Source organism: Taudactylus pleione, unplaced genomic scaffold, assembly GCF_031769625.1.
Source record: "Taudactylus pleione unplaced genomic scaffold, aTauple2 ptg000861l, whole genome shotgun sequence".
NCBI lineage: Eukaryota > Metazoa > Chordata > Amphibia > Anura > Myobatrachidae > Taudactylus > Taudactylus pleione.
In genome coordinates this window covers 1,887,459-1,912,500 of record NW_028285263.1, presented here as the reverse complement: position 1 = coordinate 1,912,500, position 25,042 = coordinate 1,887,459, and the positions used below count along the sequence as shown (strand labels likewise).

The following is a 25,042-nucleotide window of genomic DNA, read 5'->3' as shown; positions in this document are numbered from 1 at the left end:
CTAAATTGCAGTGTAAGAATAAAGCTGTTCAGCATCTGTGGGCTACATGCAAAAGCAGCCAGTATTTACCCTGCATGCGAACATAATGAATGTATGTGCCCCCCTTTGCATTGCAGCGTGATATGTCCAGGTACAAAGTTACTGGCTTTTATTACTTTGCTCAAAGCTTGGAATCAGCCCCGTCAGCTGGGAGATCCCCCTGTTCCCAGAAACTAGCGATACCTGGCAGCCCACCTCTCTCGCCTCTGACACGTCAGAGTGGTTTAGCTCTTCTAGGGGCAAAGTGCCTCCAGGCGGCTCAGGCCAGACACCCGGGGGGGGGCCATGGCTGCTGGGCCAGGCCGGTCTCAGTGATGGCATCTGCACGGCTCTGGCTGGTCTGGACCCTGTCATCTTGGTGGCTTGATGGGTGCTGCTGGAGTGCGCTGAACCATGGGGGCCTGATTCAGTGACGGACGCAATGGCGATATTTTCGCAGCACGAGCGATTGTTTGCTATTGCACGTGTGTGAACGCAGCACTGTGCACGCACAGCGATTGTTGTGATTACTCTCGTACAGAGGAGCCCTTTATAAATGGCTGCCGGCGGTACAGAAGATCACACAGACCCTGGCATAATGTCACATGGAAGATCCGGCTCTTGGTACAGGATGTGTGGCGTGTGCTCCCTACCCACCTTCACCCATTAGCCCGTGTGCACCGCACACCTTGCACCGCACACCTTGCACCCATATATAGATATTGATAAAGGGACAAGCGCTCTATAGCAGTATTGGATGAAAAAATAAGGTATGGGGAAGAGGGAATTAGAGAAAAGGGGCAGCCTGGTGGCATGAGTGGTCCTATAACTCACGTGGTGCTACTGTAGATAATATATGTGTACACGTGTAAGAACCCAAAAGTGGATGCATGTGTACAAAACCACCGGACATCGGGATCCAAGGCTTCGTTCCGGCATCCGGAGTCCACCAGGAGGTGGACATAAAGGACGCTGAGGGTGAGTCCAGTGCACCTGGGGTATACGGGACGCCGCCCCACCAGACACGACCCACACACCTCGCGTATCACCAGACTATATTGACTGTGTTACATTAACTTTACCCACTGCACTCTCATCCCTCATTCAGTGACTTATCCCGTACATTTACAGAACCCATTTGGTCACTTTAGGTATACCACCAGTTTATAGACTACGGGCCTGATTCAGAGCCGGACGCTCTGAACGAGCGCCCGCTCTGAATCAGGGCGTTTTTTTTTTAATGGTGCGACCTCTTGGCCGCTCGCATAGCTGTTACCACCCACAGCTTATGCGAGCGTCCATGATGATGGTCGCGATGGTCAAGACCATCAGGCTTGCGACGAGACCCTTGCGGTAGGGTCTCATTGCCGCAAGCCCAAGAGTGCTTTTGTCTCTATCAGAGCCAAAAGCACTCCCACTGACATCACTTGTGATGTCAGTGGGGCCGGCCCCAGACAGTAGGCGTTCCCATGGGAACGCCTCCGTCTGGGCAGACACGCCCCCGGCCCGCCCACCAAAGGGGGCGTGCTTTCACTCAACATCGACAGCACGCCTCTTTTGTAGCGAGACCCGGAGCGACGGCTTCCCCGTCGCTATCCGGGTCTCGCGCATGCGCACGACGGAGCCGGCTCCGTCGTGCGCATGCGCACTGGGCCACGATCGACCCGCTTGCGAGCGAATAGCGCTCGCGAGCGGGTCTGAATCAGGCCCTACCTTCCATGTGCTTGTGTGCACAGGAGACCGGAGCACTGTGACTCCATTTCTAAGGAACATAATAAAGTGCGCAATACTTTTACAAACATCTATCCACGTTCATTATTGCTACTTAAGCTCATTTTTATTGGTTACTCATTTAATGTCTATATAACAATACACTCGGCTACGATGTAGTCTTTTCCGCACTAAGTCACACTCCTATGAGGGTGGGTGCGCCGGTGGTTTTGTACACATACTGTATATTATCTACCCATTATAGATATACTGATGCCCCAGCCTTCAGCATAGATTGAAGGACTTGGAGGTAAGTATCCAGCTCCATTATGGGGACATTGAAGGTGTGAATGTCCCTGCACCCCAGTCGCGCTCCGGCACTTGACGCCTCCATGGCACAGGCTCTTTCCATTGCATGCGGTGCCAGCACTGTGAGAGGAGGGCAGCCAGGTCCCTGTAATCCCTGCTCCTGGCTGCCTCTCTCTCTCCGGCACTCCTGGCAGGAGAGCCATCATGTCAGCTTCCACTTCCCCGCACCACTGGCGTCTTTCTGATCTCATTCTGCCAACCAGGCCATGAGCGTATGTTTCACGCCCCTTGGGGTGAACGCTATATTCCTCGCTCAGCACAGCTCCTGTACTTGGTCCTTCTATAGCGCTGTTCCTGTTCAGGCAGGACCGCAGCACTGGCCTCATGTGGCATGTCTGCCTCCGAGCCTGTCAGCTCTATGTGGTGCCTGGTCACATGGACGCCCGGTTACGGCGCGGCTATCTCATATACATCTGCAAATGCAAAGCACCGGTTTTACGACACAGGTGCTTACCATTCTGAATTTAAAAAAAAAATCCTATAAGCTTTATATGTGTAATATAACAAACCTTTCACGCACGAGTAATGCCTATTTCTACTTCAGGGTCCATAGGGTATCCACAGGATACCTTGGGGTATAGGTGATGACGTCAGGCACGGACACCACAGAGTTACATTTTCAGCCTCCCAGGATGCACCAGGGTCCCTCTCCTATACCCCACCCCCAAGCCAAGGCAATTCAGTTTCGTTGGTGTCCGGCCAGAGGTTGGATCACATTCACAGAGGGGGCTGTAATAGCCCCAGAAGATATCTTCAGAGTGCAGCTGTGGCTGCACAAGATGAGCCTTACAGCATGGAGAGTCAGTACTGATGTCCATGCTGTCGCTCCTACACCCCGCCGGTACCAGAACGCCGGTACCGATCCGGGGATGCTGGTAGGTAGCTGGGGTCACAGCTAGCGGTGACCTCGGCTACCTGGACTGTGGCCGGATGTACGGGGGACAAGGCAAGCGGCGGGGTCCCGCGGTGGGCACCCGCCGGTAACACAGTCCTTTTTGGTCCCCAGGCAGGGGGCTCCCTGGGGACCGGCTGCGCGTGGGGCCAAGTACTGATCCTGCTCATTCCACTAGACCACCAGGGACAACGGGCCGCAGCATGTGCGGTACAGCGCGGCGTCCCAGGGGTTAATAGCAGGCCAGGGGAGAACGACTTCCCTGTCTCACAGCCGGCGTCTCCCCCGCTGCACAGTGCCATTCCACAGCGGTCTGAGCGGGCTGTGTCAGCGCTCCTCCCCCGGGCCCGCCTCCTCTCTGCTCCTCGGTGGCCATTTTCTCTCTGCATGTGCTGGGGATGGCAAACGCTGCTGGAAGCTGATACAGGTGCCATTGCGGTCCGGGTCCCCCGCATACTTCTTCAATTAAGGTCAGTGTATGCAGCACTGTTTCCTACCAGGCTCTGGTCTGTGTAGTTGATCGCAGTGCTTGTAATGCAGGATGTTATCTGTGCATTGTATGTGACTTAAATGCTAGCGCTGTTTGCCTGTACTTTCATTTCTGACTGTCAGCCATTTTCCTATCCCTGTTCTTCTTCTGCTACAGCCCTTGCGGTGCGGTGTTGCAGGGTGTTTATTACCTCACAGTAAACGTGGTTTTTCTGTGTGGGAAGTCACATACGCTCCGTTCACACTCCTCATGTCTGAAAGTGAACGAAGATATCCTCTTCCAGCTATAATGTTCTGATATCATGTGCAGTTAGCGGAGGGATATGTAGACGCTGAGGGTTTATGGAGGGCATGTTCTATTATATATCACGCCCCATTTCTGTCACTGTGCCTGCACAAAAAGGGACCGCCCTCGGCTGGCTAAGATGCTTACAGCCCTTGTGGTCAACGCCCCCTGCGTTTCCCCATAGGGGTTATCACAGCGAGTGGTGGTCTCATCACATGCTGGGGTCCCTGGGCAGTTGATGGTACCCCAGTGTATCCTGTTTTTCGCCCCCCCAGGTCTCGCAGGAGCCTGTGTGGGTGAATAAATTGTCCAAATGGTATAGCACCTGATGGACGTTTTACAGGGGGAGTCACCATTTCGGCCTTCTAAACGGCCTTTCGGGTCTCAGACGGGTAAGGATAATAAGGACATGACGTCTGATGATGGTGACATTATTGACTTTTTCAGACACGAGCCCCTTAGTGCAGCGGAGGCATAGTCTGGGTCTAAAGTCTATATACCTGGCCTTATACGGGCAGTCCATGCGGCTTTGGTTATTACATATCCCCCGTGGCTAAATCCAACTATGCCTTCTTTAAGGATAAGGGTGTTGCCACTGTAATTCCTCTATCTGGTCAGGTGGATCATTTAGAGGAGGCGTGGAAAATACGGGTAAGCGGTTTCAGCCTCAATAACGGTTGACCTTTTGCATACCCCTTTGCGGATAATTACTTTTCCGAATGGGAGTTACCTTAACGGGTAGATTCTCATGTTACACGCCTAGTGAGGAGTGCTACGTTGCCCATGCCCTCCAGGTCCTCCTTGAAGGAGGTTACAGATTGCAAGGTGCAAATATATCTAAAATCCAATTATTCCCTTGCTGGAGGGGCTTCCAGGCCGGCTATGGCCGTGTGCTGGGGGGCCAGAGCCATGGAGTGCTGGATAGGTAACTGGATCTCTGCACACTGACTCTCCAGCAGAGCAGGTGGATAGTGGCAAATTCTCAGAGACTTAGCCACGTTCATAATGAGACAGTCTTACATATAGCCTACTCCTTTCCAGAATCTCCTCGGCAGCAGTAGCGGCTTGCCGCTCCCTGTGGTTGTGCTCTTGGAAAGCGGACGCAGATTCCATTTGGAATGCTTTGCCTTTTACGGGACAGGTCCTGTTTGGCCCTCATCTGGACACAATTGTGGCCCTGCAGGCAGCAGCTACGTCTGCGTGTCTGCCATCGGCTACAGTCCCATCGGGGTCTGGGGCTTCGTCTTTTTGGCCCTGTGAGGCCAAGGTTAAGTCTAAAATACAGCTTTCCAAGACAGTCAGTAGCCAGGAAATCTGCTCAGCCATAAGAACAGGCTTGGAGTACAAGACGTCCTACTCCCAAGTTGGACTATAAGCCTTCAGCCTCACGGGACGGGCCTCCTCTCGGGGGACCTCAGAGTTGGAGGCCGGCTTCTCCAGTTCACCCAGTGCTGGTGTCTGACCACCACGGACACTGGGGTAAGAGAAGTATTTTCTTGAAGGCAGCAGTGGCGTAACTAGGGCAGGGCGAGCGGACTTCGTGCCCTGGGCGCCGTTGGACCGGCCCGCCCGCCCTAGATAGCCAGTGTAGCGACGACCGCAATGAGTGCGGTCAGCGCTACACATTTGCACAGGACCGGCGCTAGGCTTCCAGCGCCGGTCCTGTGCTGCACGCCTGAGCCCGTTCCCTCCCCCTGAGCGCTTGCCCAATAGCGCCAGGAGGCGGGCTCAGGCTGTGCATAACACACGCATCGCCGCCAGCGCTGGCGGCGATGCGTGTGTTAAACAGCAGCCAATGAGAGTCAGATAGACTCTCATTGACTGCTGCAGCACCCACTGCAAGAGCCGGACTTCCGTCCGGCTCCTGCAGTGGGTAATGGGACTGGCGTCATGACGTCAGTCCCATAATGCTGAGCGCGCCAGCCCGGGCGGACTGGCGGTCGGGAGCGGCGGCGCGGACAGGAGCAGCGTGGAATCAGGTAAGTATATTTTTATATATATTTATTTATTTTTAAACCTATCTGCTCAACGGGGGAGGGGTTGGCTACTACTGGGGGGGACCTCTACTGGGGGTGCTATTGGGAGGACCTATACTGGGGGGGGCTACTCTACTGGGGACTACTACTTGGGGGGGGACTACCACTGGGGGCATTCTAAAAGGGGCCTAGTATTACTAGAGGCACTGCACTCGGGGGACCACTACTGGGGGCAATAATAGGAAGGGCCACTACAGGGACCACTGGGAGCCTGCATCAGGGGGACCACTACTGGTAGCACTGCATGGGAGGGGGGGACACTACTGCTGGGGGCACTATATAAGGGGCTTACTGCTAGGGGCACTGTGGGGACCACTACAGGGGGCACTAGATAGGGGGGATCACTACAGGGTGCCTGCATAAGGGGACCACTACTGGGAAAACTGCATGGGGGGGGGGGACTACTGCTGGGGGCACTATATAAAAGGGCACTGCATAAGGGGATACCGCTACTGGGCGCACTGCATTGTGGGGACTGCTATTGGGGGCACACTTTTGGGGCACTGCATTTGGGGGGGCCACTACTGGGGGTACTGAGTAAGGGGAACTAATTGGGGGCTGTATAAGGGGGACCACTACTGGGGATACTGTATAAGGGGCACTACTATGGGCCTGCATGAGAGGGACCACAACTGCATACTGGGGGTACTGTATAAGGGGTACTACTGGGGTTAAGGTGCATATGGATAGGAATGTTCGGTTTGAAAATAAAGGGGTGTGTCATGTTGACACGCCCCATTTTTAAGTGACCACATGGGGGGTGCTCCCTTTTCACATTTGCCCTGGGCTCCAAATACCCTAGTTACGCCACTGCTTGAAGGTATGTCCTCTCCTCCCGGTAAAGGCCTCCCAGCCGGTTTTTCGTTACAGGTCTTCTGTCAATTCAAGAAAAGGCCCTGTAATTTTTGAGGGTGTTACACTCTATGCTCCAGGCAGGTGTTATAGTACCTATTCCGTTGCCCCAAAGGGGAACGAGGTATTGCTCCATCCTCTTTCTGGTACAGAAACCCAATGGGTCTTACCAGGACATCCTCAACCTCGAATCCTTCAAACAAATTCTTAAGGGTTCCTCGGTTCGGGAGGGGGACCCTGCATTCCATCATTCAATGGAGCCTGGGAATTTTGTGGTGTCATTGGATATATTCAGGGTGACTACCTGAATATCCCTATTTTCTTAGCACACCAGTGTTTCCCTCAGGTTTGCAGTGGTCGATAAGCATTTCCAGTTTCTGGCATTGCCCCTTGGTCTGGCCTCCACGCCACACGGTTTACCAGGGTAATGGCAGTTATGGCAGCCCACCTGCGGATGCAGGTGTTCCGCTTGTTACCCTATGCGGGCGACCTCCTGTTGTTACCAGGGTCTCCAGAGATACTTCAGTGCCATCTGCAACGGACAATATCTGAATATAACTAATGTGAGTTAATAAATTGCATCTAATATAGAAAATGCAGGGAATTTGTAGTTGGTCATCACTGAAACATAGGGACATTTGTAGGGACTGGTGCCCTAGGGACACATATGTATAACATGCTGGGACTGTCCTTGGGAATTAGGGAGAAGTGCACAAATCAAAATGAAAAATAAAAACATTTAGGTTTGAGGCCCCAATAAAGGTTGTAGATGACGCACAGAGCTCTCCAGATCCCGATTACCAGCTGATTATACCCCCCCCCCCATGACTCCCACCACCCTCTGTCTGTTACCACAGCAACTCTACAGCCTCAATTACAGAACGTTACACAAAACCCAATTGTAGCGATAAGTCCGCTCTGAAAGATTCCCATTATCACACAGGGAACAATCAGACCTTTGTATCTCCAGCTCTGTGTGACACACAGATATCATCCTGTACAGTAACTCACAGTAGCCTTCAGCAGTAACATTGTATCATTTGTATGAGATACTCTTCTATGTATAATTACAATTTTACAGTAGTCTGGCCAGTATCATACAGGGAACAATCAGACATGTGTACCTCCAGCTCTTCGACACACGCTGATATCATCCTGTACAGTAACTCACAGTAGCCTTCAGCAGTAACATTGTATCATTTGGATGAGATTCTCTTCTATGTATAATTACAATTTTACAGTAGTCTGGCCGTATCACACAGGGAACAATCAGACCTGTGTACCTCCAGCTCTTGGACACACTGTGATATCATCCTGTACAGTAACTCACAGTAGCCTTCAGCAGTAACATTGTATCATTTGTACATTGTATCATTTGTATGGATACTCTTCTATGTATAATTACAATTTTACAGTAGTCTGGCCAGTATCACACAGGGGACAATCAGACCTTTGTATCTCCAGCTCTGTGTGACACACAGATATCATCCTGTACAGTAACTCACAGTAGCCTTCAGCAGTAACATTGTATCATTTGTATGAGATACTCTTCTATGTATAATTACAATTTTACAGTAGTCTGGCCAGTATCATACAGGGAACAATCAGACATGTGTACCTCCAGCTCTTCGACACACGCTGATATCATCCTGTACAGTAACTCACAGTAGCCTTCAGCAGTAACATTGTATCATTTGTATGAGATACTCTTCTATGTATAATTACAATTTTACAGTAGTCTGGCCAGTATCACACAGGGAACAATCAGACATGTGTACCTCCAGCTCTTGGACACACACTGATATCATCCTGTACATAGACAGTAACTCACAGGAACCTTCAGCAGTAACATTGTATCATTTGTATAAGATATTCTACTACGTATAATCACCACTTACAGGGAGCTAAGGGAACACTAATAAATGTGACATGTGGAGCTGAGGGGACTGTAATGAATGTAACATGGGAGCTGAGGGAACGGTAATGTATGTAACATGGGAGCTGAGGGATTGGTAATGAATGTAACATGGGGGAGCTGAGGGATTGGTAATGAATGTAACATGGGGGAGCTGAGGGAACACTAATAAATGTAACATGGGAGCTGAGGGAACAGTAATGAATGTAACATGGGAGCTGAGGGAACAGTAATGAATGTAACATGGGGGAGCTGAGGGAACAGTAATGACTGTAACATGGGAGCTGAGGATGGGGGAAGCTGAGGGAACGGTAATGAATGTAACATGGGAGCTGAGGGAACAGTAATGAATGTAACATGGGGGAGCTGAGGGAACGTTAATGAATGTAACATGGGAGTTGAGGGAACGTTAATGTATGTAACCTGGGGGAGCTGAGGGAACGGTAATGAATGTAACATGGGGGAGCTGAGGGATTGGTAATGAATGTAACATGGGGGAGCTGAGGGATTGGTAATGAATAACATGGGGGAGCTGAGGGATTGGTAATGAATGTAACATTGGGGAGCTGAGGGATTGGTAATGAATGTAACATGGGGGAGCTGAGGGAACAGTAATGAATAACATGGGGGAGCTGAGGGATTGGTAATGAATGTAACATTGGGGAGCTGAGGGATTGGTAATGAATGTAACATTGGGGAGCTGAGGGATTGGTAATGAATGTAACATGGGGGAGCTGAGGGAACAGTAATGAATGTAACATGGGGGAGCTGAGGGATTGGTAATAAATGTAACATGGGGGAGCTGGGGATGGGGGAAGCTGAGAGAACACTAATGAATGTAACATGGGGGGAGCTGAGGGAACAGTAATGAATGTAACATGGGGGAAGCTGAGGGAATGGTAATGAATGTAACATGGGGAGCTGAGGGAACACTAATAAATGTAACATGGGAGCTGAGGGAACAGTAATGAATGTAACATGGGGGAGCTGAGGGAACAGTAATGAATGTAACATGGGAGCTGAGGGAACAGTAATGAATGTAACATGGGGGAGCTGAGGGAACAGTAATGAATGTAACATGGGAGAAGCTGAGGGATTGGTAATGAATGTAACATGGGAGCTGAGGGATTGGTAATGAATGTAACATGGGGGAGCTGAGGGATTGGTAATGAATGTAACATGGGGGAGCTGAGGGAACACTAATAAATGTAACATGGGAGCTGAGGGAACAGTAATGAATGTAACATGGGAGCTGAGGGAACAGTAATGAATGTAACATGGGGGAGCTGAGGGAACAGTAATGACTGTAACATGGGAGCTGAGGATGGGGGAAGCTGAGGGAACGTTAATGAATGTAACATGGGAGTTGAGGGAACGTTAATGTATGTAACCTGGGGGAGCTGAGGGAACGGTAATGAATGTAACATGGGGGAGCTGAGGGATTGGTAATGAATGTAACATGGGGGAGCTGAGGGATTGGTAATGAATAACATGGGGGAGCTGAGGGATTGGTAATGAATGTAACATTGGGGAGCTGAGGGATTGGTAATGAATGTAACATGGGGGAGCTGAGGGATTGGTAATGAATGTAACATGGGGGAGCTGAGGGAACAGTAATGAATGTAACATGGGGGAGCTGAGGGATTGGTAATAAATGTAACATGGGGAGCTGGGGATGGGGGAAGCTGAGAGAACACTAATGAATGTAACATGGGGGGAGCTGAGGGAACAGTAATGAATGTAACATGGGGGAGCTGAGGGAACAGTAATGAATGTAACATGGGGGGAGCTGAGGGATTGGTAATGAATGTAACTTGGGGGTTGAGGGAACAGTAATGTATTTAACATGGGGAAGCTGAGGGAATGGTAATGAATGTAAGTGGGAGCTGAGGGAACGGTAATGAATGTAACATGGGGGAGCTGAGGGAATGGTAATGAATGTAACATGGGGGAGCTGAGGGAACGGTAATGAATTTAACATGGGAGCTGAGGGAACAGTAATGAATGCAACATGGGAGCTGAGGGAACAGTAATGAATGCAACATGGGAGCTGAGGGAACAGTAATGAATGCAACATGGGAGCTGAGGGAACAGTAATGAATGTAACTTGGGAGCTGAGGGAACAGTAATGAATGTAACTTGGGAGCTGAGGGAACAGTAATGAATGTAACATGGGAGCTGAGGGAACAGTAATGAATGTAACATGGGAGCTGAGGGAACAGTAATGAATGTAACATGGGAGCTGAGGGAACAGTAATGAATGTAACATGGGAGCTGAGGGAACAGTAATGAATGTAACATGGGGGAGCTGAGGGAACAGTAAGGACTGTAACATGGGAGCCGAGGATGGGGGAAGCTGAGGGAACGGTAATGAATGTAACATGGGAGCTGAGGGAACAGTAGTGAATGTAACATGGGGGAGCTGAGGGAACGTTAATGAATGTAACATGGGAGCTGAGGGAACGGTAATGAATGTAACCTGGGGGAGCTGAGGGAACGGTAATGAATGTAACATGGGGGAGCTGAGGGAACGGTAATGAATTTAACATGGGAGCTGAGGGAACAGTAATAAATGTAACATGGGGGAGCTGAGGGATCGGTAATAAATGTAACATGGGGGGAGCTGAGGGAACAGTAATTAATGTAAATTTGGGAGCTGAGGGAACAGTAATGAATGTAACATGGGGGAGCTGAGGGAACGGTAATGAATAACATGGGGGAGCTGAGGGAATGGTAATGAATGTAACATGGGGGAGCTGAGGGAACGGTAATGAATTTAGCATGGGGGAGCTGAGGGAACGGTAATAAATTTAACATGGGAGCTGAGGGAACAGTAATAAATGTAATATGGGGGAGCTGAGGGAACAGTAATGAATTTAACATGGGAGCATACAACACCCCCATAGCACACCGCCATATATCCGTCCCATCCTTTCAGCACCCCCATATACCTGTCCCATCCATACAGCACCCCCATATACCTGTCCCATCCATACAACACACCCATATACCTGTCCCATCCATACAGCACCCCCATATACCTGTCCCATCCATACAGCCAGCACCCCCATATACATGTCCCATCCATGTAGCACCTGTCCCATTAGTGCATCGGGAGTTGCAAAGAGGACATTTGTCCCCCTCAGCAGCTGGACGGGGCGCCTACCGGGCCCCTCCTACAGACCCGGGCCCAGGTAATCAGTACCCGCTCCCCCTCCGCACCGCTGAATGTGCCCTTTATTATTTCTCTCTCTTAGGCACAATCAGAGAATATAGAGTCTCCAGTTCACAGCAATTAATTAACTATTTCCCTCTCATACATATAAATAGGGTTTAGGGCCTGATTCAGACCCACTCGCGAGCGGCTGTCCGCTCGCAAGTGGGTCGATGGTCAGCACTGAGCATGCGCACGACGGAGGGAGCTCCGTCGTGCGCATGCGCCAGACGCGACGAGCGAAGGACTTTCCTTCGCTCGTTGTGTCTGATCAAAGGGGGCGTGCTGTCGATGTTGATTGACAGCACGCCCCCTTTGGTGGGCGTGCCGGGGAACGCCCAATGGAACGCCTACCGTCAGAAGCCGGCCCACTGACATCACTAGTGATGTCAGTGGGAGTGATTTTGGCTCTGATAGAGCCAAAATCACTCCGGGCCTTGCGGTTGAAAACCTCAACCGCAGGCTCCGGCTCGCAGTTTCGATGGCCATCAAACTGCACGCTCGTATAGGCTGTGGGTGGTGACCCACAGCTATACGAGCGTCCAGGAGGACGCTCCATTTTTATGGAGGGCGGCCCTCATTCAGAGCGTGCGCTCTGCTCAGAGCGTACGGCTCTGAATGAGGGCCTTAGATCCTGATTCAGAGCCGGACGCTCTGAATCAGGGAGTGTTTTTTTTTTTTGTGCGTAGCGGCCATTTGGACGCTCTCATAGATGTGGGTTACCACCCACAGCTTATGCGAGCGTCCATGATGATGGTCGCGATGGTCAAGACCATCGCGACCATCGGGCTTGCGACGAGACCCTTGCGATAGGGTCTCGTCTGCCGCAAGCCCTGGAGTGATGTCAGTGGGGCCGGACCCAGACGGTAGGCGTTCCGATGGGAACGCCTCCGACTGGGCAGCCACGCCCCCGGCACGCCTACCAAAGGGGGCGTGCTGTCACTCACCATCGACAGCACGCCCTCTTTGTAGCGAGACCCATAATGACGGCTACCCCGTCGTTATTCGGGTCTCGCGCATGCGCACGACGGAGGCGCCTCCGTCGTGCGCATGCGCATTTGGGCAACATCGACCCGCCTGCGAGCGTACATCGCTCGCGAGCGGGTCTGAATGAGACCCTTAGAGCCCCCAGTGTTCTGGAGCTATTCAGTTACTAGTAAACCCGTTAATACCAGGCTGTTTTTACCGAGTCGCTGCAATTAACCCATGTAGCACCAAACTAATGTATTACAGTTTACATCATTTTAATAACCCCTATCATGCTACAGACATTGCAGAGTGCTGTTACTGAGCCAGTAACCCCTATCATGCTACAGACATTGCAGAGTGCTGTTACTGAGCCAGTAACCCCTATCATGCTACAGACAGCGGCTACTGATTAACCTGTAACTTGCCACACTACACATGTCCATGCTGCTGTGACTGAGCCCTTTACTGTGTAAACAGTACGAACACCTACAGCTCCGCAGGTGACAGGACTGTCCAGACCGCTACCCTGCCGCACCAATGTGAATCTGACGCCTACAGCTCCGCAGGTGACAGGACTGTCCAGACCGCTACCCTGCCGCACCAATGTGAATCTGACGCCTACAGCTCCGCAGGTGACAGGACTGTCCAGACCGCTACCCTGCCGCACCAATGTGAATCTGACGCCTACAGCTCCACAGGTGACAGGACTGTCCAGATCACTACCCTGCCGCACCAATGTGAATCTGACGCCTACAGCTCCGCAGGTGACAGGACTGTCCAGATCGCTACCCTGCCGCACCAATGTGAATCTGACGCCTACAGCTCCACAGGTGACAGGACTGTCCAGATCACTACCCTGCCGCACCAATGTGAATCTGACGCCTACAGCTCCGCAGGTGACAGGACTGTCCAGATCGCTACCCTGCCGCACCAATGTGAATCTGACGCCTACAGCTCTGCAGGTGACAGGACTGTCTAGACCACTACCCTGCCGCACCAATGTGAATCTGACGCCTACAGCTCCGCAGGTGACAGGACTGTCCAGATCACTACCCTGCCGCACCGATGTGAATCGGACGCCTGCTCTGATTGACAGTGTTCCCTGGTGCTTGTGTTACATTATAGATCACATACAGGACCTAATGAATAGGCTCTTATTAACCTTTCTGGCAGACAAAGGCTACAGTGCTGACCAGTGTTATTATATTCCAGGCTGGCTGATACTCAGTGGGTCACTCATACATGTATTTTCTGGAGAGAAGTCAGAAGATTATGGGGGGGCGGGGGGGGTTATTCAGAGTTGTACGTTAACAGCATCGCTAAAGACTGCTAATGCCGCAGGTGGTGTCTAAAGGTAAAAGACGCCCACTGCCGGCGTTGCAGATCCGAGTCCTGCGTCCTTAGGCTCAGCACTGGACCACCATCGCCACCATTGGTTGCAATGGTCGCAGCCTATGGCCATCTGAGTAAACCTCAGCTTACTCAGAATGAGCGATGGAACTGCTCAGCCGGAGAGCCTGGCCATGCCTACAAAATGAAGGCAACACACCACCGTTTTGTAGACCGGTCCTGGATGCCGCCCAACAAACGCCGCAGCACGACAATCAGGCTGCGAGTCGGGGGAACTGCAAGCAATAACGCAGAGGAAGACCTGTACATTGCACAATACAGATCCCGTGCATCATGCGCAGTACAGATCCCGTGCACCACGCGCAGTACAGATCCCGTGCACCACGCGCAGTACAGATCCCGTGCACCACGCGCAGTACAGATCCCGTGCACCACGCGCAGTACAGATCCCGTGCACCACGCGCAGTACAGATCCCGTGCACCACGCGCAGTACAGATCCAGGGCGTAACCGCGCAATCGCGTTATTGTGGCCCCGCCCACGCTAGACAATGTCGAGATTACCAGCATTGTGAAGGGGGCAGGGCCATGATGACGCCATTATGCATGAATCACGTTATCGGCCCAGAGGGTGCAGGGGGGTATGTGGCCAGCCAGGAGACTTTCCCACTTTTATGGGTGGTCGGGATTGCCATCCAGATTTCCTGAAAAACTCTGCCCGTTCCGGGACCGTAGGCGACTATGATGTATCCTCTATACATATTCCTTATATCACTCATATAGCTCATGTGTCCTGTCCATCACCTTATACTATGCACATATAGCTCATGTGTCCTGTCCATCACCTTATACTGTGCACATATAGCTCATGTGTCCTGTCCATCACCTTACACTATGCACATATAGCTCATGTGTCCTGTCCATCACCTTACACTATGCACATATAGCTCATGTGTCCTGTCCATCACCTTACACTGTGCACATATAGCTCATGTGTCCTGTCCATCACCTTACACTGTGCACATATAGCTCATGTGTCCTGTCCATCACCTTATACTATGCACATATAGCTCATGTGTCCTGTCCATCACCTTACACTGTGCACATATAGCTCATGTGTCCTGTCCATCACCTTACACTATGCACATATAGCTCATGAGTCCTGTATCACATTACACTGTGCACATATAGCTCAGGTGTCACCTCTTACACCGTGCACATATAGCTCACATCTCTCTCTTACACCGTGCACATATAGCTCACCTCTCTCTCTTACACCGTGCACATATAGCTCATCTCTCTCTCTTACACCGTGCACATATAGCTCACCTCTCTCTCTTACACAGTGCACAAATAGCTCACCTCTCTTACACCGTGCACATATAGCTCACCTCTCTCTCTTACACCGTGCACATATAGCTCACCCCTCTCTCTTACACCGTGCACATATAGCTCATTGGTCCCTCTTACACCGTGCACATATAGCTCACCTCTCTCTCTTACACAGTGCACAAATAGCTCACCTCTCTTACACCGTGCACATATAGCTCACCTCTCTCTCTTACACCGTGCACATATAGCTCACCCCTCTCTCTTACACCGTGCACATATAGCTCATTGGTCCCTCTTACACCGTGCACATATAGCTCACCTCTCCCTCTTACACCGTGCACATATAGCTCACCTCTCCCTCTTACACCGTGCACATATAGCTCACCTCTCCCTCTTACACCGTGCACATATAGCTCACCTCTCCCTCTTACACCGTGCACATATAGCTCACCTCTCCCTCTTACACCGTGCACATATAGCTCACCTCTCCCTCTTACACCGTGCACATATAGCTCACCTCTCCCTCTTACACCGTGCACATATAGCTCACCTCTCCCTCTTACACTGTGCACATATGGCTCACCTCTCCCTCTTACACCGTGCACATATGGCTCACCTCTCCCTCTTACACCGTGCACATATGGCTCACCTCTCTCTTACACAGTGCACATATAGCTCACCTCTCTCTTACACCGTGAACATATAGCTCACCTCTCCCTCTTACACCGTGCACATATAGCTCACCTCTCTCTCTTACACCGTGCACATATAGCTCACCTCTCCCTCTTACACCGTGCACATATAGCTCACATGTCCCCTATTACACCGTGCACATATAGCTCATTGGTCCCCCTTACACCGTGCACATATGGCTCACCTCTCCCTCTTACACCGTGCACATATGGCTCACCTCTCCCTCTTACACCGTGCACATATGGCTCACCTCTCTCTTACACAGTGCACATATAGCTCACCTCTCTCTTACACCGTGAACATATAGCTCACCTCTCCCTCTTACACCGTGCACATATAGCTCACCTCTCTCTCTTACACCGTGCACATATAGCTCACCTCTCCCTCTTACACCGTGCACATATAGCTCACATGTCCCCTATTACACCGTGCACATATAGCTCACATGTCCTCCCATACACCATGCACATATAGCTCACCTCTCCCTCTTACACCGTGCACATATAGCTCACCTCTCCCTCTTACACCATGCACATATAGCTCATTGGTCCCCCTTACACCGTGCACATATAGCTCACGTCTCCCTCTTACACCGTGTACATATAGCTCACCTCTTCCTCTTACACCGTGCACATATAGCTCACCTCTCCCTCTTACACCGTGCACATATGGCTCACCTCTCCCTCTTACACCGTGCACATATAGCTCACCTCTCCCTCTTACACCGTGCACATATAGCTAACTGGTCCCCCTTACACAGTGCACATATAGCTCACATGTCCCCTATTACACCGTGCACATATAGCTCACATGTCCCCTATTACACCGTGCACATATAGCTCACATGTCCTCCCATACACCATGCACATATAGCTCACATGTCCCCTATTACACCCTGCACATATAGCTCACATGTCCTCCCATACACTATGCATATATAGCTCATGTGTGTGCCCCCCCCGCACACTCATATTGCCCACACCTTGGTGACATCACTGCACTTACCCGGCTGTAAGTGTACCTCTTGCTCTGGGCCATGGTGATGTCTTCTTCCTCCCTTATTCAGTGTATTCTCTTACATCCAGGAATAATGGTGGCAGCATGGCTACTCCTGGCTCATGCTGGGCTCTGGGCTGGGCTCATGCAGACAGACGCTGGTAATAATAATGTATAGGACTGGACAGCCCCGGCATTCTCTGCTGCTGCTGATGCACAGAACTGACATCTCTAGTGCAGCACAATCCCAGGGCTGGGAGCTCAGCTGGGTCCTAGTGCTAAACCTATCACAGGGGCCGTCTGCTCAGCGATGTCCTTCTATGTGCTCATTCCAAACCAGTGTGCAGGGAGAGATGTATATTACATTTGTAATGACATGTTTCCACTACTGTGCAGGTAACTGAAGACAACCCTACATGTAGCCCTTTATTAGCTATTTAAAATGATTGTAGTTGCAAACGATTCCAGATGCTGTGGCATAATATATTCAGGTTACACATATATTACATGTATGTGTATGTACATACAGTCAGTACATTTATACCCAGAGATGGGCCCTAATGCCGGTGCAATTACTTACACAGCACTACTGCACCTTTATGCTAATGTCGCAGCCAATGGATTCATATAGAGACGCCCGCCTGCTGCAACGCTAATCCCCTTTTTGCGTAAAAAGTCGCACCGTCGGACAGTCCTATTTTCATGCTGAATGGCCGTCTGAACATAGCTGATGAAATCAGTGCTGAGCGCTGTACAGCTGCCTTTGGCCAGCCACCCCGTTACCACCCAGCAATGCCCACTGACATCTCACCTCTGTGCCAATAACTTCATTCTGTATCCTCAGCAGTACCCATCATAGCACCACACCTGAATGCAAACATTGGCCCCTTGCGTCCGATGCCACAATAGCGTCCATTTATGAATCCGGCCCCCAATACATACATTACTTGTATACATACATACAGTACTTACATGCATTACCTCTATACATACATACATATAGTCCTTACATGCATTACCTCTATACATACATACATACAGTCCTTACATGCATTACCTCTATACATACATATAGTCCTTACATGCATTACCTCTATACATACATATAGTCCTTACATGCATTACCTCTATACATACATACATATAGTCCTTACATGCATTACCTCTATACACTCATACATACATACATACATATAGTCCTTACATGCATTACCTCTATACATACATACATACATATAGTCCTTACATGCATTACCTCTATACATACATACATATAGTCCTTACATGCATTACCTCTATACATACATACATATAGTCCTTACATGCATTACCTCTATACATACATACATATAGTCCTTACATGCATTACCTCTATACATACATACATACATATAGTCCTTACATGCATTACCTCTATACATACATACATACATATAGTCCTTACATGCATTACCTCTATACATATAGTCCTTACATGCATTACCTCTATACACACATACATACATATAGTCCTTACATTCATTACCTCTATACATACATACATACATACATACATATAGTCCTTACATGCATTACCTCTATACATACATACATACATACATATAGTCCTTACATGCATTACCTCTATACATACATACATATAGTCCTTACATGCATTACCTCTATACATACATACATACATATAGTCCTTACATGCATTACCTCTATACATACATACATACAGTCCTTACATGCATTACCTCTATACATACATATAGGCCCTGATCCAGACCAAATGGCAGCTCGCAGGACTGAAGGGCGTTTTTTTTTTTTTTTTGGGACCGGCCTTCTGGTTGCTCGCTAAGCTGTGGGTGGTCACACACAGCTTTTGCGAGCGGCCAGGTGATGGTCGCAACCATCGGGCTTGCGACGAGATCCTTGTGGTGGGTCTCGTCTGCCGCAAGCCCCAGTGAGCTTCAGGCTCTAATAGAGCCAAAAGCTCCACTACTGACATCACAAGTAATGTCAGTAGGGCCGTCCACAAACGGCAGGCATTCCTTCAGGAACGCCTCCGTTTGTCCAGCCACCCCCCCCACCCCGCCTACAAAACGGGGCGAGCTGTCGATCAACATCGACAGCCGCCCCGATTGTAGCGAGCCCCGGAGCGAGTGAAATTATTACTCGCTGCGAGGCACGCGCAATGCGTGCACACTGCCCGGCCATCGACGCGCTTGCGAGCAGGTCTGAATCAGGCCCATAGTCCTTACATGCATTACCTCTATACATACATACAGTCCTTACATGCATTACCTCTATACAGTACATACAATCCTTATATGCATTACCTCTATACAGTACATACAATCCTTACATGCATTACCTCTATACAGTACATACAATCCTTACATGCATTACCTCTATACATACATACATACATACATACATACATACAGTCCTTACATGCATTACCTCTATACATACTGTGACACAGTCGGGATAGGGGTCCATCTCCTGGGGTAGATGGACTCCCTCTTTACACACACAGCAGCCGTAGAAACAGGATACAAGTCTGGGGTTCTCGTACAAACTGGTCGGCGCCAGTCTTTATTGTGCCAAATGAATATAAACATAAACGAAACATAAGTCCTAGCCCAGCTGGGCACTAGCTACACAGCAGATTCCCTCTCTATAATAATGGTAGGGCCTATTGCCCTTACCATCAACAAAAACACGTGCACAGTACTTACAAGGAAAGTAACCAAGTGTCTCTGAATAGGCTAGTCTGTGAGACACTCGGCCATAAACAAACCCAGCTTATATTAGCCATTTCCAGCTGCAAGCCCTAATGAGCCTGTTACCAAGCTAAAAGGCCCAAAACCTGGAGTGGCCTGTGGATGGAGTGGCCTCTACTCACATCCACACCCCCAGGACCCAAACCATCTTTTCTCTAAAGCCGACATTTCTAGTCCGTTTTTCCCAAACAGACTTCTCCTGGGGGTTTCAGAATACATATGACAGGAACCTAGGACATACATAGAAGCCATTCCACACTTCTCCAGTGCTTCTATCACCCCTTTGTTTCGACCTGTGGGGCGGAACAACTGCAGCCCCCAAACAATGGACACGTGACAAAGCATCTGCATTAGCCAGCTGGCTTCCTGGCCTGTGTTCTACCGTAAACTTAAAGGTTTGTAATGCCAAGAACCATCTCATTATTCTTGCATTACTGTCTTTGCTTTCTGACATCCACTTCAGAGGGGCATGGTCAGTGATCAATCTGAACTTTCTTCCCACCAAGTAGTACCTGAGAGTCCAAAGCCCATTTAATGGCCAATGCTTCTTTCTCGACCGTAGCATAGTTTCTTTCATGTACATTTAATTTCCGGCTTAAGAAGAAAATCGGGTGTTCTTCACCCTCTTTGCTTTGGGACAGGACCGCTCCGATGCCTACATCTGACGCATCGGTTTGTACAACAAACTGTCAAAATCAGGGGTCATCAGAAATGGTTGGGTACATAACGCTATTTTTAACTCCTGGAAAGCCTTCTCTGCTTCAGGACCCCATTCCACCATGACTTTCTGTTTGCCTTTGGTAAGGTCAGTCAGTGGGACTGCAATGGTGGCAAAATTGGGTATAAACCTCCTATAATACCCAGTACTCCCTAAAAAGGCTATCACCTGCTTTTTATTCAGGGTCGTGGCCAGTTTTGGATTGCCTCAATCTTATGGAGCTGTGGCTTTATCAAACCTCTGCCAATGGTGTACCCAAGATATTTTACTTCTTCCATCCCCAGACAACACTTTTTTGGGTTGGCTGTCAAACCTGCCTTATAGATGGAGTCCAACACTGCTTGTACTCTGGGCAAGTGAGACTACCAACCAGGACTATGAATGACCACATCATCCAGATAAGCAGCAGCATACTGTCTATGGGGCCTTAGAATTCTATCCATCATTCTTTGAAAGGTAGCAGGTGGCCCATGTAGGCCAAAGTGCAACATTTTGTATTGAAACAACCCCTCTGGTGCAGAAAAACCGGTCTTTTCATTGGCATTCTCAGTTATCGGCACTTGCCAATCCCTTTGGTTAAGTCAAGAGTAGTTAAATATCTGGCTGTCCCCAGCCTTTCAATTAGTTCGTCCACCCTAGGCATAGGGTAGGCATCGAACTTTGAAACACTGTTCAATTTCCGGAAGTCATTGCAGAATCGCACACTCCCATCGGGTTTTGGAATGAGCACAACGGGACTTGACCACTCACTTTGCGATTCTTCAATTACACCCAACTCTAACATTTTTTTAATTTCCTTCGATACTGATTCTGTTTGGGCTTCTGGTAACCTATAGGGTTTTAGGTTAACCTTAACCCCTGGGTCAGTGATTATGTCATGTTTGATGACCGTGGTTTTCCCTGATAAATCAGAAAACAGCACCCTATTTCTGATCAGAAATTCCTTAATTTCCTGCTGTTAACTGGCTGACAGGGTTTTTGCCACTGGCACTTTGGGGACCATGGGCCCTGGGTTTACTGGAGGGGCTCGGACGGCTGACAGTGCTGCTCTATTCTTCCAGGGTTTTATAAGATTTACATGGTATATCTGTGCTGGCTTTCTTTTCCCCGGCTGGTAAACTTTATAATTGACCTGCCCCACTTTTTCTAAGATTTCAAAGGGTCCTTGCCACTTAGCCAAAAGTTTACTTTCTACTGTGGTAACCAACACTCTTTCCCCAGGAGCAAAGTTGCGTAAGCGAGCATTGCGGTTGTATACCCTCTGCTGTGCCTGTTGGGCCTGTTCCAAGTGCTCTCTTACTATCGGCACCACAGCAGCAATTCTTTCTTGCATTTGAGAAACATGCTCAATAACTTTTTATACGGACTGGACTGCCCCTCCCATGTCTCTTTGGCAATGTCAAGTAACTCCCTTGGATGTCTCCCGTACAATAAATCAAAAGGGGAAAACCCTGTGGAGGATTGGGGAACCTCTCTTATGGCCAACAGCAAATAAGGTAACAAGTAATCCCAATCTCTACCATCTTTGTCCACTACTTTCCTTAGCATGTGTTTTAAAGTTTTATTAAACCTCTCCACTAGCCCATTGTTCTGGGGATGGGACACAGAGGTTCTTAATTGGACAATTTTAAATAGGCGGCATAACTCCTTCATGATTTTTGCCATAAATGGGGTACCTTGGTCAGTCAGGATCTCCTTAGGTATTCCCAACCTGATAAAGACATAGACTAATTCTCTAGCAATGGTCTTGGTTGACGTATTGCGTAATGGTATCGCTTCTAGGTACCTGGTAGCGTAATCCATTATCACCAGAATATATTGATGGCCCTTGGCAGATTTTATTAATGGCCCAACTAAATCCATAGCTATTCTTTCAAACGGAACCTCAATAATGGGTAATGGAACCAGGGGACTTTTGAAATGTGGCCTTGGAGCATGATACTGACATTCAGGGCAGGATGCACAATAGTCAGATACCTCTTTATGGACCCCGGGCGAAAAAACCTCTGCACAATTCGCTCAGTAGTTTTCTCTACCCCTAGGTGGCCTGCCGTTATATGACCATGGGCCAGATCTAATACTGTTCTTCTGTATGCTTTGGGAACTTTTCATTGTTCCTCAATATCTTCCCCCTTCTTAGTCACCTGATACAACAAATCCTGACATACTGCCATGTGAGGATATGACAAAGGACTATCGGGGTCTATGGGTTTACCATTGATCAGCTTGATATTCTCCCTGGCTTTTACCAGAGTAGGGTAATTCAGCTGCTCCACGGCAAAGACCTCTCTCCTGACCTCAAGATCAGGCAGGTGGTCCACAGGCTCAGTAACACTCCCCACCTCAGTGGGAGGCACACCACTTGGCGAGCCACCATCAAGCTACGCATTCTCTAGTTCGCCAATCATACTAGAAAAAGTTAACATCTCTGACTCTGCTACTACGTCAGTAACCCTCTCAAACAAGTCAGGGTGATTTACCTCTGTGCAAAATCAGCTTTCCCAAAACTTCCAGAAGTGAGCAAAGTCTTTCACGGAACCACATGGTGTTTCTATGTTCACGCTGCAGTAACATAATACCGGGTATTCCCATGTATGCAGGTCACACCAACAGTTTTCCCCTTACGCTTCAAGGGGTTCACCAGTTCAGCTTTCATAAGTGTAACCAGGCTACCGGAATCTAACAGAGCATCTACTCAGTTGCCTTCTACAGTGAGTATACACATGTGCTTATCTGTCTCAACCTGCCGGTCAGCAGTACAGGCTGGATGTGCAAAGAAGGATACCCTGCGGTTGACATGAGCAGTATCACATTGCATAGGTTCAGAGGTAAGTGAACAATTAGGCGCAATATGGCCAAAACCACCACATCGAAAACACTGAATCACACTATTATCAGTCTTTTACGGGGTAGGAACCTTCCTGGCCTGGCTGGCCCGTCTCCAGGTTCCACACCCCCAGTCTTGAGTATATTCCACCGCCCAGCACCCTTCTCCACAGGAACAGTCTTACCAATGTCAATGGGAGTTCGTCAACGCGCCATCGGGGCTTGGTGGGGCACACTCATCAGCTCCTCAGCCACCACGTACTGCATGGCTCACCCACTTGCGCAGAGTTGCAGGTAGCGATCGCAGATACTGGTCCATCATGACTCTTTCCACGATCTGTGATCGTGTCAGCAACTTGGGCTGTAGCCATTTTGTGGTTAGATGGACGAGGTCATGCATCTGTGAGCGTGGAGGCATTTCCATTTGGAACTCCCAGCGGTGGACTCGTAGGCACGAACAAATGTGGTGACTCCCAAGCGAGTTAGGATCTCCCATTTTAGCTTTTCATAGTCCTTTGCATCAGCCAGGCACAAATCATATTAGGCCTTTTGTGGTTCTCCAGACAGGAAGGGTGCCACAAGACTTGCCCACTCTTCCTTGGGCCAACTCTCCCTTTCTGCGGTTCTCTCAAAGGCCGTAAGATATGCTTCCACATCATCATTCTCGGTCATCTTTTGCAGAAAGTGACTGGGCCATATGGAGCGAGTGTTGTTTGGAAGTCCAGTAGAAGCATCTCCGGATCGGATTACTAACTGTACCACGTCTTTTAAGGCCTGGCGGGTTCATTGGTAGATTCCTGCTGAGCTCTGGTAGCTTCTTGCAAGGCTTTGTTAGTTTCCTGCTGAGTTTTGTTAGCTTGGAGCAAGGCCTTAACAATGTCCTCAATGTAGTCTTTAGGGGTAGGCTGAAAGCAGAACCTGGCCTCTCTGAGCACCACCTTCATGGATTTCACAACTTCGTGTCTGTCCCTGTAAATTTTAAAGGGAATTTTTTTTTCTTGCTGCAAACTTCAGTGTGTGATTGCCCACATTCTCCACCAAACGTGACACAATCGGGATTTGGGTCCCTCTCCTGGGGTAAATGGACTCCCTCTTTACACAAACAGTGGCCATAGAAACAGGATACAAGTCTGGGGTTCTCGTACAAACTGGTCGGCGCCAGTCTTTATTGTGCCAAATGAATGTAAACATAAACAAAACATAAGTCCTAACTCGGCTGGGCACTAGCTACACAGCAGATTCCCTCTCTATAATAATGGTAGGGCCACAAGGAATGTAACCAAGTGTCTCTGAACAGGCTAGTCTGCCTGCTCTCCCAGATGTGAGACACTCAGCCACAAACAAACCCAGCTTATATTAGCCATTTCCAGCTGCAAGCCCTAATGAGCCTGTTACCAGGCTGAAAGGCCCAAAACCTGGAGTGGCCTGTGGATGGAGCCCTCCCTCTCCTCACATCCACACCCCCAGGACCCAAACTGGCTTTTCTCTAAAGCCGACATTTCTAGTCTGTTTTTCTAAAACAGACTTCTCCTGGGGGTTTCAGAACACATATGACAAGAACCTAGGACATACATATAAGCCATTCCACACTTCTCCAGTGCTTCTATC

The 25,042-nt window shown here is 49.4% G+C and overlaps 1 protein-coding gene across 4 annotated transcripts in view; it reads right to left on the bottom strand.

Moving 5' to 3' along the window:
* Positions 1 to 25,042, bottom strand: part of DCTN1 (dynactin subunit 1) — a 174,050-nt gene that overhangs the window by 142,657 nt on the left and 6,351 nt on the right. Inside the window, exon 1 of one of the 4 annotated variants that reach the window (XM_088458878.1) lies at positions 17,129 to 17,276. The exons of the other annotated variants lie outside the window; for them this stretch is intronic. Coding sequence (XP_088315004.1) covers positions 17,129 to 17,161 — 33 coding nt within the window. The 5' untranslated portion in view covers positions 17,162 to 17,276. Of the gene's footprint in view, positions 1 to 17,128; positions 17,277 to 25,042 lie in introns of those variants that run through there. 4 annotated transcript variants of the gene reach the window in all.